The sequence below is a fragment of the Polyergus mexicanus genome, unplaced genomic scaffold, assembly GCF_030449975.1.
Source record: "Polyergus mexicanus isolate NDT 795.1 unplaced genomic scaffold, iyPolMexi1.0 SCAF_1, whole genome shotgun sequence".
NCBI lineage: Eukaryota > Metazoa > Arthropoda > Insecta > Hymenoptera > Formicidae > Polyergus > Polyergus mexicanus.
This window is the reverse complement of record NW_027223321.1, coordinates 2,481,092-2,496,531: the sequence shown is the minus strand read 5'-3', so window position 1 is coordinate 2,496,531 and position 15,440 is coordinate 2,481,092. Positions and strand designations below refer to the sequence as shown.

Below are 15,440 nucleotides of genomic sequence, written 5' to 3'. Positions count from 1 at the left end.
ACGGATTTAAGTGATGTCTGTGTCCGTATCGGTCAGCGCGATAATTTTCTCCCATGATAATTTTCTCATCTTTGATACTCGTTCGCTTATTGTGCAATCTCTCGCACGTTTCGCATCAGCGCGAAACACGTTGCTCGATAAATGCGCGACTTGAGCAACGGAGAATTTAAGTAAGGACACCTTTTATCGACGCGAGGGATCCGGGGAGCCCCCGCAGTGGATGGCCTCGCGTAGATTCGCAAGATAATCGCGTCGGTTAATCGCGATTTATATCTCTCCCGGCGATTTCGCAATTTCTTTTAGGAACGTCGGGCTTACAGTCGGCGATGAATAGTTGGTCGAGCGGTTGTAATTAATTCCAGCGCACACGTGACTGCGCGATATTCTGTCTCGTAGGTCTCGACGCAGATTTTTTATGACGATACGCTACTCGAACGTGAGATGCATGAGCCGCGCGTTTCTCTGCGTCGATTGTGCAAAACTAAGCGAACCGATCGAGATCGGCGAGACACGCTTTTATTCCGCCCAGGCGATCTTTTATTATTAATAATCTCACAAGTTTAAATGCTCTGTATCTGTGAGAGAGTAGTTATTTGTACGCATACTACAGTATGGATATTTTAATAGCATTCGCCGTTTACAGTTGATCGATAAAATTTCATGTCGCATACTAATTCGCTATCCAGATAGACATATTTCGCACAAAGCTATACCCGAAACTTTTAAACGTGACACGCGGATATTTACGGACGCTTTAATTATCACTTTTCTTCGCGCATAACGATGCTAAGATTAGGAAGATACGAGATGTTAATTTCCAAGACTATAATATTACTAATTATAATATCACACACACGTGTATTAGACGAGAGCTAACTCGCAATTATATTGATTGTGTGCAGGTCTTAGTATTGGTTCATCGCGGAGGCTGCAAAGGCGAACATCATTATCGGTAAGTAACAATTGTTTCTTTCGATAATAAATATTTCTTTCGCAGATTTTTGCGAATTTCGCGTCACGATCGCTAATACGATATTTCCTCGCGCGGCTCGTGAAAAGAAAGAAGGACTCTCGGAAATATTCTTATCGCGGCTATGTCGCCGCGGGCGACATAAGATTAGCGAAAAGCAGGTCGCGACGTTTTCCCGCGGTGAAGGCGAAACCAAAGCCGGTGCAAAGTAAGACGGTCCACGCGCGCGTACGATGGAGAAGCGTTAGGAAAGAGGGACGCAAAGTGGTCAGACTGGTGTAACAGGACGTTACCCCCTGGTCGCGTGTGGCAGGCGCAGGACAATATTGTTGTTGCGCCTTCCTTTATCCTTCGCGCGCATCGTCTTCTCTCGGCCCTGCGCCGCAGCGGCAACGGTTCTCAAATCTTACCGGACATCGCGATTCTAATCTAAATTCTCGACAATCGAATTAAATCGGATGAATTGAACTGTATGTACATTTAACTTCTTTCTTTTTCGGGGAGAAAAAAAAATATCGCGTTTGACATTTTCTTCGATAACGAATTCTCAAATATTTTTAGCCGTTTATTTATTACATTTTATTTATTTATTTTTTTTTCTTCGAATCTATAACATATTTTCTCCTTTTCCATCTTTATTTTTTCCACTAGAAAAAAATGAAAATTTGATCGCGATTCCACGTGTGCAGCAACGCGATTACTTACCTCGCGCGTCTCGCTCATCTTTCATTCCTGTCTCGCATTTCCATTACGCGCCGCCGCGAGCCGGTGTCCTGGAATGCCAGACAATGAAAACGAATGGCTCGCAGAGATTAAAAATCACGCATCGTCATATATTCTATCTCGCGGCGATCATTATTTCGTCGTATCTCTTTGCGTGATACTCACTGATACGTTTCCTCTCGCAGCTATCGGCATGTCCATCGTCATAAACCACTATGTCGACCGCAAAGGGTTAACCTAATGCTACGAAACGAGATACTTGACGCGACGTTGAATGAATCAGTTCTTATTATGGAATAATATCGCTCGGTGGTTTCACGATGTTTACGCAACTCCATCATATTGCGCGATGTATATTATAAGATACGTGAGATATATTTAGCGCTGATCAGCATGCACGTTTCTTCGTATTTAAAAATACGAAGATTCTACATAATTAATTAAAGTATGATAAATTCGACAAATCGTCTAGATTGCTATCATTTTGAGAAAAGCGAACGTTTTTTTCCGCCCACTCCTAATAGCCGATAATCTTACAAACTGTCCGCTTCTCTTTCTATCGTTACAACTGCGGCCTACGAATGACGCCGAGTTAAAGATCGTATTTCCCACTAATTACTATTCTTGTTCAACTGCGACTAGCTTGACGCTTAGCTTCGGCACGTTTTCACAAACGCGACTTTCGGCTTACGACAGCATGGCGGGAAATGCATTATAGGTCGGCTGTTAACCCTCTAATCGCCATCCTCCGTCTCGTTTTATCTGTTGGAACTTTTGGCCAATGAGTTGCATTTGTTTCATACGGCGTCTCTCGTCGCAGAACATTTCGAAATTATTATCGATAAAATTCTTGAATAAATAATTGTTACGACAAATAGATATCGAGCGAACTGTGTGTCACATCGCAATCATCTTTATGGAAGATTAAGAATTAATCACAATCTCTCATCGAGATACGCGCGACAAGTTCTGCACGGTAAAATAATATACTTCTCAAATTTAATTGCGAAAATTCTTGCAAACAACGCGCCCCCGGTGCAATTAACGCCAAACTCTTTAACGTCAAACCCGCGTTCTCGTTTGAAAACGAAGCATAATAGATATTACGTAACATTAATCAAGTCGCAGTCTAACAAAACGCTTGCGACGTAGCGTAAAACGTATTATTCCGGAACAAACTAAACAAACGTGCGCGAGGAGATTTCTTTCCAACAACAGCTTCGGTCATCGAGATAAATAAAGACTTTCGCGGGAAAGTGCCGGGTCATCGTTTGTTCTTTTGCATCCTAGGAAAATTTTACCAGCAATTTTGTAAATAGCTATCGCGAGAGAGAGAGAGAGAGGGGGGGGGGAACGAGAGAGGAAGAGCAAGTAAATGAATGAATTTTGCCAACACGGGATGGAATTTGCACTCGCGCTAAATAAATTTGGTGCTAGCTCGCTCGAGCTTCCGGCTTGTTCGTTTCATAGAGTCTAATTTTAAGCTTGGCCGACTGGACGAACGGACGGATGGATAGATGGATAGATGGATGGATGGGTGGGTAGGTGGATAGATGGACGAACGGACGAGAATGCACTGTAGAAGCTCGTTAGATACTCGCCTTATGGGAATAATTGAACCCATCAACCGCAGAAATGCGTGCACAGCGATCGATTTCTGTTTCGTCTCACAGAGAGTAGATACGTTCGTTAGCGATGAAGGAAATTCTATTGATTATTGTAATAAGCGGCTAAATCACCCATTTTTAATCCTGCTTTACCAAACATGAATTAATATTATCGTAAATAATTTAGATTAAAAGAAAAAAAAATTATTTTTATATCATAAAATTAGACGATATTATTTTCGTTGAAGATATCTACATTTTTTTTTTTTTTTTTTCCCCGTATTGTATTCTGTGTGTGTATTCTATTGGAAAGAGAGTTAATCGTGCATCGAATACACTTAATCGTTCTCCTCATCGATATTATATTGAATCTTTAAAACGTGATTATATTACACGATCAATTTGTATGCCATCTTGTGCCGATATTGGCTGGCACAAAGCTTAACTCAATTTATACCAAGTACAAGGGGAGACAATCCGGTTAAAGTTACTGTATCTAAATGCCATAAATAGATCGTCGTTAGTGAAATGTCTTTACACGGTGTACGAATTAATATTAGCTTTGATAGGATACGCCTGTCTACAGACAGTATTCGTGTTACAACCATCGCCTGCCATTTAATCGTTGATCTGGTCTCGCTGATGTTCAAGTAATAACATCGAAGTTCCGACAATGTATGTATATTTATTTAATGCTGATTTTTTTATATTTTTAATTATTCCACGTTTCTCCGTAATCGGTTAAAGAAATTTCGAGACCGGTCGCGAATGGGTCGAATATCTTTTTAGCGGCCATTTTTTTTTTTTTTGTTCGTTTGACACTTTTTTCACGCAAAGAAGATTGCGGCACAAACTCTCTATTTAGCTACGTTGTTACCATGTGTTACAACGCCTGTCGGTGAGCGCGCGAACGGCTTCCGGCTTTCCAATCTTCTTGTCTGTCCGTACTTTGCATATTTCTTTACAGGCGTGTTCCTTTTCAGCGAGGATGCGGAGCATTTTGTAGGCGACGCGCGTAACGTATCGAACAGTCCGAAAGTACCGTAAGCGACGCGACGCGACGTTTGTCCCGCATACCGGGTGTCGAATTTACAGGCGCGTTCGGCGGCGTTAATCATTCTATTTCGAGGATCCCGAGGAAGAAGCGGACAGTGTGCGCATTAGCAGACGCGTCTCTCATACTGACGTCAAAAGTCAAATTTCCAAGCCAACTCCGTTTAGTCTCGACCAATAATCTCGCGGTTCACCTGCCAGTTTCGCCACCGCCACCGTCGTCGGCTCCCTCTCATCCCCCTTTCACTCGCTCAAGTCGAACATTATGCTCGGCTTGCGATCGCGAGCAAAGTATGTGCACGCATCGCAACGCTCATCCATATTCATGCTAATTTCCACGTGGTTGTGCCCGCGACCGATCGACTTTATTTTGCTCTTAATAATGCTGTTCAACCGATGCATTACATGCCTTATTTATGCAATTCATTAGCAAGTTTTTTTCTCGTCTTGTACACAAGGATTTACACAGGGAGTAAAAAAATGATGTAAAGGATTTTCAGTATTTTTATTTAATCGGAGTTTATATTTGGAAAATGTCTAATCAGGGTTGAAATTGAGATAATTATGACAGAATAGAATCAATGCAGTATCGCGATATAAATGTGTCGAGAAGGAGATAAATAATAATTAAAAATATAAAAACACTTTGATTTCCGGAGATATCTGGAAACAAAGACGAATGTTTAATATAGAATGATGTTAAATAAGCTTCTTTTATCCGTTCAATCGATGTGCGACATTTTGCCGCGAATTAATTCACTGTTTCTCGTTCTTTCAGAGTATTTTTCGATCAATATTATGCTTTCGTTGCGCATTAAATTTGTATTTAAAAAAAATAACGACGGTTCATTTTGTATACGCTATTTACGCAAATAAGCTTGATTTTCTTTCTGCGTGAAAGTTGCAAAAATTTATCGTTTTAAGGTACTCGAACGAGCGAATTAAAACGGAGGAAAATATTTTGGTCCGCGCGGTGAGAGAAAGAAAATGGGCGATGCTGAAAATCCCGGGAGTAGAGCCATCGCGAGTTAGAAAAGCCGCAAGAACACGGTGGGGAAAAACAGTAAACGAGCTTCTCTTTCCGACGACCACGCTTTACGGTACCTCGAACCGCGAATAGCGCGTACTGGGTAACGCTTTTATGTTGTACATCGCGCGCCTGGTTACTAACGCCAGCATTACGTTCGTCATCGCAGTTATGTGGCGGTTACTGACCGGTTCTCTTTTTTTACTTCCGCGCCCCGTTACACAGTCTGATGACAATTTTCTGATCCTCGCGCAACACCCATCATCTCGATCTACTCGGACTCGCCATTTATTGAAACGCAGATGGATGTTGCAGACCGCACGTTTTTTTTTTTTTTTTTTTTTTTTTTTCCCTTCTTCCCGAGAACGAGGATCGTCGAGAGAAAGGAAAGAACTGAAGTTATAAAACGAAATCTAAGGTAAAATCATCTCGAGGAAGACTTTTTTTTCTTAGAATACTCTTTATGAATATTTTTTTTTATGAACGGGAGATATAATGGAGGGAAACTCAAGAATGCTGTCTTCCTTGTATGAGAAAAAACACGCTACGGCGTCTCGTCACGAGAGAGCCGTCGTTACGTGTTCGAGGTTACCGGCCCTTGACTTGTAGATCAGGGATAAATCGATCGATGGTATAATGCGACCGGGGCAGTTTACGAAATTACGGAAGGCCCCGTGGGAATCGGCATTGGGGGCCGTGATAGAGGAAACAGGAAGGAGAGGCACGAGATGGCGGGAAACGCGCGCGTAGAGTGAAAGGAGAAGCCAGATGAGAGGTATAGGAGGCAAGAACGGTAAACAAGCTTCTTTCCTTGCAACTCGTCGACTCGGATTTATGGGGCTCCGCTGTCCGGTGCACGACTTGTTCTAGCTTAGTATTGCGAGCGAGTAGTTTCTTTCCCCGCGTCGTGATCCCCTCGTTCCTTTTTCCCTCTTTTACGGCACTTTTCCTCGTCCTCGCGGACAATCCGTCGTTTGTAAACCGCCGCGTATGAATTTTCTTCAATCTCCCGCGCGCTTTATCGTGTCTCGACCCTTTTCCGGGGGGGAGATTCTAGTTAAGAAGAAAATATATGAACGTCTATTTTCCGGTTTTTTTTTAAAATTAATTAATTAATTAATTAATTAATTTTTTATTGATATCTTACCTGAAAAAAATAAATTTTTTTATGATATCGCGAGTCTCGGAGAGAAGTATCGACACGTATTTCTCGGGCAACGAAAGTATCAATATTCGATATTTTCGCGACCGTAGGATCGTCAGCGTCGCGACACCCCATCGTCATAATTATTTACCGTTTCTCTGTGCGCGGCGACGAAATAATTACTTGAACAATATATAGCTACGGAAGGCGCCATTATATCTGCGCCGGAGAAACAATCTCTGTCTCGGATACATGCGCCGCGACTTGTTTCCTGCGATTCTTCTCTTTCACCGAACTTTTCGGAAAATTGAAATACTTTGGTCGAGATCACTTAATTCGGCGATATCACTTTCGATACACTCCCTAAGTTTGTTAGATGCTTCGCTTCCCTTCTCCCTTCTGTCTTTATTTGGCATCCTCTTATATCTTTAATTAATTCCGGGACATTTTACTGTGGCATAGATTTGGACATAGTTTCATACAGTCAGCGAAAGCATGAGCACGGCGTTATAACGTCGAACTAATTACATTTCATCCGGCATGCCTTGCCAAACTTTGCAAACGATGGTTTGCTTAATCAGGTTACTATGGCATCTACTTGTTTTAATCGACCGTAGTTCGTGATACGCGATTAAGGAGCACATGGTAACAATGCGTCCAAGCGAGATTTCGTTGATTGATTAGAATTAGATAGTAAGCCTAAAATCTTTACTCGAAAGAGATTGATACGCGATGTTCGCATTTAAAATATTTGACAATGTTTCTATTATAATATAATAATATTAAAGGGACTCTTGTTTTCTATCGAACGAATTGATTGGATAATTCAATCGTAACGAATTGATCATCGTATATGAACGGCGCCGAAAAGACTCGCGAACGAGCTTTCGTAAAGTAAATCACGAGGAAATCACCGATTCAAATTATCGAATCGCTGAGAAACAAAGAGGTACAATCGAGAAAAGGGTTCAACACCGCGTAATGATCGCATTATCAAAATGGAGCATCGCGTATCGAAGGATTTAATTACCATCTCCCTTTGGTCGTTCGCCTTCTCGTTTCTTCTTCTTCTTCTTCTCTCACGTACCGCTATATCACTTGTGGACTAGCGTGCGGACTGGTTATGGACTAGTTAGTCGCTGCACTCCTGGGGAGAGTGGACTTTCAGGCGCCTCACGCTACCGATAGACTTCGCGGCGCCCTTTTTTCTAGCCCCCTCCTCTTGATATGCCTCGCCCTGTCCGTATCTTTGTCGATTTTTTCCCCCTTTTCTTTCTCTCTCTCTTTATTCTTCTTGTTTCTCTTTACGTACGAGCGAGGCAACACGTGCACGCATACACAATCGACCAGCACGCGCGAGCGCGCTCTATCATTTTGTCATTCGATTTTTCTTGCGCGACGAAGCTCGACGGAACAAACCCCCTTTGCCTTCGAGAGTGGCTGGGAGACCTTTTTGGTTCGCGTCACGAGAAGCGCGGTCACGCACCCACACTGGATCGATGAGCGTATTGTATGTAGACGCGAGGTAAAAAATTATAATTTCATAAACGATGCTCGACACAATAGCCATTTTATTAAACATTATATCTCGGATGGTTAAATCAACGAGCGTGCTGTTTTAATTAATTCTCGGGAATATTAAGGTTGCGACGCGCTTACCTATGCGCGAAAAGCAGAAGTTACGACAAGGAGGTATTTCGCACTTTAGAAGGTAATTTTTGTGATAATGGCGATGTGTACAGACAATATTTCTGACTTATATACGCCATTCGTCGGGGATATTTTTTTGTGCAATCTTGTCGGGATTATTCATGGCCTCGTAACGGGAAAGAAGGATGAGGGATAAGTCGGCCGCGAATCGGAAGTGCGCCCTTTCGCTGCGGAATCATTGCGGTAAATTATTAACGTCGCGTGTGTCCCGGTATCTACTGGGTAATATCGATTCCGCCGTCCTTCTTTTTCATCGCGTGCGTATGCACACGCGGCATCTAGATACCACCGCGTCGCTTTAATTTCCATTTGCATCCCGCCGACATTGTTATTAACCCCGGGACGTACCCTCAATCTTCCTTCGCGATGCATTAGGATTCTCTCTCTCTCTCTCTCTCTCTCTCTCCTTTTCTCTCTTTTTCTTTGGCAGGAAAATAATTGCCAGTGAATCCTTCCGCGTTTTTTTACGATCCTGCGAATTGATCGATCGAACTGACATTCACTGTTATTTGACTATAAATAATTGACAGACGTTCGTCGCTCTTATTTACGAATATATCTTATTTAAGAATAATGCAAATTGTGTGCTGAAAAGTTTTCATGACAACTTATATCCATATACTTATTTAGTAATCAGTGGAATTATAAGTAAAATAAAATTATTTGCGTACAGCTCGATCAATTATTCATGTATGAAAGTGGGCAAAATGATATCCAAAATAGAAAATAAAGATATTTATATAAGAGGCTTTTTTTATATATATATAAATTATTTGTACAATTTAATGACAAGTTCGGCGAGCGGTTTTATTCGCCCGCGGCATCAGACAGAGTGCCTTGTCACACAAGTGAAAAATCTTATTAAAAAGAATCTTGTAATCAACGTGTAGAGTGACTGGTCGAATCTGTGATTGCCAATTAGTAGGCAACAGTTCCAGCAGACATAGCTGACCTTTATCACGTCTATTGTGTGTCTAATAAAGCAGTACTATTTTTTTCAACCGATGTGTTCACAGTTGAATAATTATTTTTGATGGTCTGTATTTGAGATGGATTCACCGCTATCTAGACAAATATTGTATTTAACTCGCGCATGCTTTACCGTTATATACCGCGATCGTCCGACATGAGAAAACGATTAAAACCGATTCAGCTCTTTCGTCATATATGGTTGCGTGCATTATAATCGGCTTCGGTCTCGAATACAACGAATACGACCTAGTTCAGTTGGCGCGCTTTCGTTTGCATATTCGGTTTGCATATTTTGCCGAGTACAAAGAGTGCGCTTTACCGCCACGTCGCGGTTATAAAACTGCGGTTAACGTTACGCCACGTCTCGTGGAAATGTGCAGAATTGTAAGAAGGTAATCCGAGGATTTTCAGAAAATTATTAAATGATCAAACTATCGTCGTGAGGCAATGAGAATCTGTACATTCGCCTGAGATGAAAATTACAAACTTAAATAATTTTATAGGCGTAACGTGTAAAATTAGTTTGTAGTTATAACAAAAAAAAAATTAACTTATATTTAAAAAAATCTAGTTTTATCGAGGAAGTAAAAAGAAATTTATTAAAAAAAATAGATAAAATAAAATTAATTGATGTTTTATTTATTATAAAAATATATTTATTAAGAAAGCCGGAAGAAAAAAAAAGAGGGAGGGAGAAGAGAATTTTAAGCTATATAACATGTATATATATATATATATATATATATATATATATATATATATGTATATATACAAGGTGAATCACTAAAGGCTAATATTTCTAAAACTGAATAAGATATGAAATTTTTATTTTCCAGACTGTTTGGTATCGAAGTGGGCATTCGACGCAAAAGTGAAACTTTGCATTGCAGTTAATATGTAAAATTAATGATTTTAAAATAAGGATTTAGTGATTCATTCTGTATACAACGTAATTAACGACGTTGATATACACACACACACGCACGATACGCTACCTTGCTAGATATATAGCGCACAAGTTTCTCTCTGCATTCTCATGTAACTGCCTATAACTTTATATTATGATGTTCCTATTGCCAGGTATAGTCTTGTATGCGACGCATGTAGCCGCGATTTCTATGCTGAACGCGTCGCGCTATCACCGGTTACACGCCGACAAATAATCGGTCGGCAGCCAGCGACGAGTTTTCGTTTCGTTTTCTTCCCGCGATGATAGCTTCGCAATCTGACACGATCAACGTAGTAATTTCGAAACGAGTAATTTGTCTGTTCGAATGTACTTACGTCGAAGATACGAGTCGTTCGTATGTGAATTTCGGTTGATAAAGCTTATGGTTGGCGGTATTACGGGGATACATCGCGTATGTGTGATTAGTGATTACCGTAGAATCGAGCGCCATTGTGTGGTTAGCTTCACTGTTCTTTGATCAAACAGACTGATTATGTAATTAATTATTCGCAATTCAATCGTATTATAGTAAACATTCCGGACTGGTGAGCAGATAAACAGTGATTATCGCGTCAATTTATATGCATAATCTCTTTGCATCGATACTCCATCGAGATTTGACTTGTCAATAAATTTATCAATAATATGGCATATAATTATACGATCTCAAGGGAACGGGTCGACGAATATAATTCCGTTTTCGATTGAATTCTATTTTATTTTTATTTAACAAAAACAATTTCTTTGCCATGCGTATTTATAAAGGGTTGTTGTACGCTTTGCGTTTTTGATATTTGATATCTTCTTGATTTATTCCCGATATCTGTTACATTTTAATAAGAGCGTTTAATCTCGTATTAATAAACGAGAATCGATGTATTAACAATTTAGCCTTTCATGTCTCGAGAAAAAAAAATGAAGAGATTAATGACAGTCTGCGTTTACGCCCGCGGCCACACTTGGAGAAACTGCGCTAAATCTCTAATTAAGGAATGAATCTTGGGCGGCGTGCGCGCCCTGCGAAGGATACCGACGTACGTAAGAAAGAATTATCGGTGGCTGGCGCGGAGAGAATTAATCGTCGCTTCTATTTTCGAGCGGCAATGGCGGCGCGCGAGAGTAGAAATAATTAAATTCCAATCCCCGTCGGGTTTATCATTCCGTAGATATTTCCGATGCGCTTGATCGGCAATCAAACGCGATTCCTTTCGTTAACTCGATCGAGCTCTGTGTTTTCCTTTCACTTGTATTCGAACGTTTAAAAACCAGTTTTCTCAAAGAGACTTAAGAATATTAATTACTATTATTTAATAGAATTTTTCACTCGAGAAAATCATCGATCTACTTTTCGCAGGACGCTCTGTAGTTAAATTCGTTTGCATTGGCAAGCGTTATAGACCTGGATTAGACTGTGCGCTCCAGGCATCATAATTCATTGGCCGTTAAATCGCCTTGTTCGCCTTAATAACGTCGATGTCATGGGAAAGCCACTTTACGAGACGACGTCTTTTATTGTTCTTATCCGGCGTTTTCGTCAAGGGAGCCGCGACTGTCAACGAGATCGGGAGCGTATGTTAATTTATCGCGGCTTTACGAGCCATAATCCTGGCAAGCGCTCCGTGCTTTGTGCGCCACCGGAGACGACGTTTTGTTCGAAATTACGAGAAATTCCGCGGCCCGATTATACGATATCACGTTAAACAGCATCGGCTTCGTTGTTTTCATCCGCGGAACGAGTTTCGCGAGACGCGAGATACAAAAGACGCATTACCTGACGAGGAATTTCCATCTGTTTCAGGAATAATGAAGAGAGAAGCCGAGGCTGGCGCTATGACAGGTTCCGGAGGTCCAACGAGTCCCCACAAGCGTTATCGACAGGGTGACGATGAGCTCCGTCTTCTCATCCCGAGTAAGGTGAGTGTCGTCGATCCATGTATCGCCGCGATATCGTCAAATTAAATTTTTAAGCTTCGAGGTATGTGGAACCAACGAGGTATCGACGAGGTATCAACGAGAAAATGAAAAATTGCGAAATTTTGGCAATATGTGATAAATAGATAAACAAGTTTTTCGTTTTTATTTCACAAACACGACAGGAGAAAATAATTAATTATTTATAAATTATTTACAATTCTTTAAGCATTTGCGCAACGTTACGAACGCTAAATTAAAAGAAATAAATTTTCTCTATGAAACTTTTTTAATCTTCTTTCATTCGCGAATATCTTTTATAGTAAGTATGAAAAATATCCCAGTGTTCAAAAGTTAATTTTATTCTCTTAGAATGTGAATTTGCAGGCAACAAAAATAGCATATTACTTATTTCTCTTGCTAATTTACATATTCTCAAAGTTCAGTATAATTTTTTTAAAACTTTCTAATTGGAGATCTTTTCTTGGGAAATAACGTGGTTGCGAATAATATTGGTGGGTTAATGTTTACATTCTTATATAAATATTTCTTAAATAATACGGAAACACATTCACGTCTACGTGTTCTCCGAATCGGAAGCCTAAAGTTGACAGTCGTCGGCGACCCCCCCCCTCCCCGTTTCTTCTCCACGAGCACGTAATGTATATTGCGGTGCAGAATGTGGATCGGGGACGTGCTTCCCACATGTCATACTGGGTCACTGTATTTTCCAGTCACGCGTGTTCGACCTGGCTGTTTTCGTCGTCTTGACTTGTATCGTTACCGTCTAGCCATATGCGCAACACGAGACCACCTCCGGCACGTTCGTTGCGTCGATAGAACAGCCGGGATTCTTCCGGTCATTGTCGCCACGCTCGGCGAACCGTTATCAGTTTCTACTTTCTTTCCATCGCGGGAAATCCCGCGGCGAATCTGTATAAAAAAAATCTCAAGCCTCTTTCGGTAGAGTAACGGAGGAAATCGTACACACGATCTTTTGAAGGCAATCGTTACGCGTCTCTCAGTTGCCTCAGCGTTACGAGCTTCCATCTTTATTATATCGCCAGACCGGATGTCTCTCTCTTTTTCTCTCGCTCTCTCTCTCTCTCGGTTGGGCGGATATTTTCTTGCGCCATCGTTTCCTCCGCGATACAATGAGACGCGGGAGGCGAATATCGCGATTGCAGCGGCCGTTGAGTCTGCTTTCGAGGGCATCGGGAGAGAAGTAATATCATGAATCGAGGTCTATCCGCACCTCCTTTCGCTCGGTAGTGATTGATTGTAGCATTGAGAATATCGAAGGGAGCACTCGCTTCTTGCGCTTTCTTTGTTCGATGTATCTTCGTAGGAAGACGCCGCAGAAGATTTTATCGCGAAACATTTTCTTTTCGTATCTCTCCGTCATTTTGCTCGGCGTATCTTCGGGAGTTTTCGAGGGATGATTCTCTCATAGCAACGACTCATCGCGATACAAACCGTTTGCGCATCGCGCGAGTTAATAAGCTTAATGAAATTGAGTGACCGATCGTGGGAGTGCGGATATGTATGTATTATGTGCCGTCGACACGCGAGCGTTCAAAAACAGCATGCGTCGCGTGAAACGATATTTCGACGAGCGGGCGAGTTGAAATTTTCGTAGCTGTATTAGAGCTTAATTATCGCCAACATCCGTGAGATGCCGAAGGATAACGAAGGAGAGAAGTTGGCGAAAATTATTTGACGCACGTTCGCCTCTTGGCTTGATGATACGGGACTCGGACGCGACTCAGCGCGACGCGCTGCACGTGATATCATTAACGAATGGCCCTGAGCAAGATCGCGCCTTAATTTCCTAATGGACGACAACAATGTGTGTACTACGATGCGTGCCGGTGCGATTTAATCGGCGCCTTATTGCGATTCAGGCGGTCGAGCACGAACGACGTCGCGCTACGTAATCGACGATATCATCGCGTGCCGTCATTAATGCACGGTGTGTCAGGGACGATCGATAGAGCATTTCCAATACCGTAGCCTTCGTAGAAAGTTGCGGAATTTATAACTTTAATCTCTCTGCGCCAACAAACTATACGTGTATGCGCGCGGAATGTCTTACAAGGGAAAGTTGTTTAAAAATTCAAAAAATTATGAACTTTGGAGAGTATATGGAAAAGTATCTCGACAAATAACAAGTTACCTTGGTTTATCGTTCTAATTCATTTTAAGAAGTTAAAATAAAAGAACTAGGTCATTTTTCATTTTTATTTTATTATTCACAAATCAAAGGAAAAATACAAAAAAATATAGCTACAAATTGTTTAAATGACTATAAATTGTTTATGATTATTTAAACAATTGTTAGAGAGCTAGGTCCAAATCATTCGTTAAAGAATCGATCATTCTCTACAAAAAGTTTATCGTATATAAAAAGTAAAAGATATATAAATGAAAAGTAGACCAATTTTCGAAAATTAATTCTACTCGTTTAAATTTAGACAGCGAACAAAAATTATTTAAATTAAATGTTATAATTTTTTGAATTTTCTCGTAAAATTGGATTTTCTTTTTTGAAAGCTGTGCTCGTTATTCTTTCCATCTGCGAATTTCTATTTTGTCGAGCGCGAAAACGAATACGTTGCATCGTCGGAATGAAGATGACTGCGTAGCCGCATTCCAACATCAATACATCATATCATAATATAATACATTGCTGCTTTCGTGCGCATCCGAGTGCGTCCTTGATGCGCCTTCTCTCGCAGGAGAAAGCGTTAATTGCCAAATAATGTTAGAGCTTATTTAATTAGCCGTTGAAACCAGCCGTATAAGATCGATCACGCGACATTGCAGATGCTGTCAAAATTCGATATCCTCGCGATATATATCGCATTCCGTTCCATTAAGTAAGCTTCAATCATTTCGTGGTTTACGAGAAACAACAACAAGTCGTTGTTTTCGCAAGCGGCTACAATGCCGGAAGTTTGAACCGCGGAAAAATCAAAAATCCAACTAGAGGAGCGAACGTAAAATTTTTATCGCGCCCATCAAACGGGACTTTCTAGAGAAAGCGAGAAGTTGATGCACACAACTGTGGATCCCGGTGACGGCAGAACGGAATTTCCGTATTTCATCCTTGTAAATTTCCTGAGGCGGATTATCTCGCTTCCAAATTTTTCCGCCAATTAAACATTTACCGTTGCTGAATGCGCCCTCGGCGACATATTTCTTTAATTAATAACGTCGTAAAGGCCGAGGATCGTATAAATGTATCATTGACCGTAATCTTGACGGAAGATGTTTTAATCATAATTGGATTGGTACGTCAGGTTTTGACGCAAGTTTCATCGCGAGGTATTACACAAATGCTGTTTAATATTATATTATTATTTATTAAATTG

At 40.9% G+C, this 15,440-nt stretch overlaps 1 protein-coding gene across 7 annotated transcripts in view; it reads left to right on the top strand.

The window, feature by feature from the left end:
* The window catches only part of Hnrnp-k (Heterogeneous nuclear ribonucleoprotein K), an 84,134-nt gene that overhangs the window by 28,923 nt on the left and 39,771 nt on the right, over nt 1–15,440 (top strand). For all 7 annotated transcript variants that reach the window (XM_070316281.1, XM_070316272.1, XM_070316316.1 and 4 more), the window contains 2 exons: nt 903–952; nt 11,954–12,069. In XM_070316281.1, coding sequence (XP_070172382.1) covers nt 11,959–12,069 — 111 coding nt within the window. In that variant the 5' untranslated portion in view covers nt 903–952; nt 11,954–11,958. The remainder of the gene's footprint in view (nt 1–902; nt 953–11,953; nt 12,070–15,440) is intronic.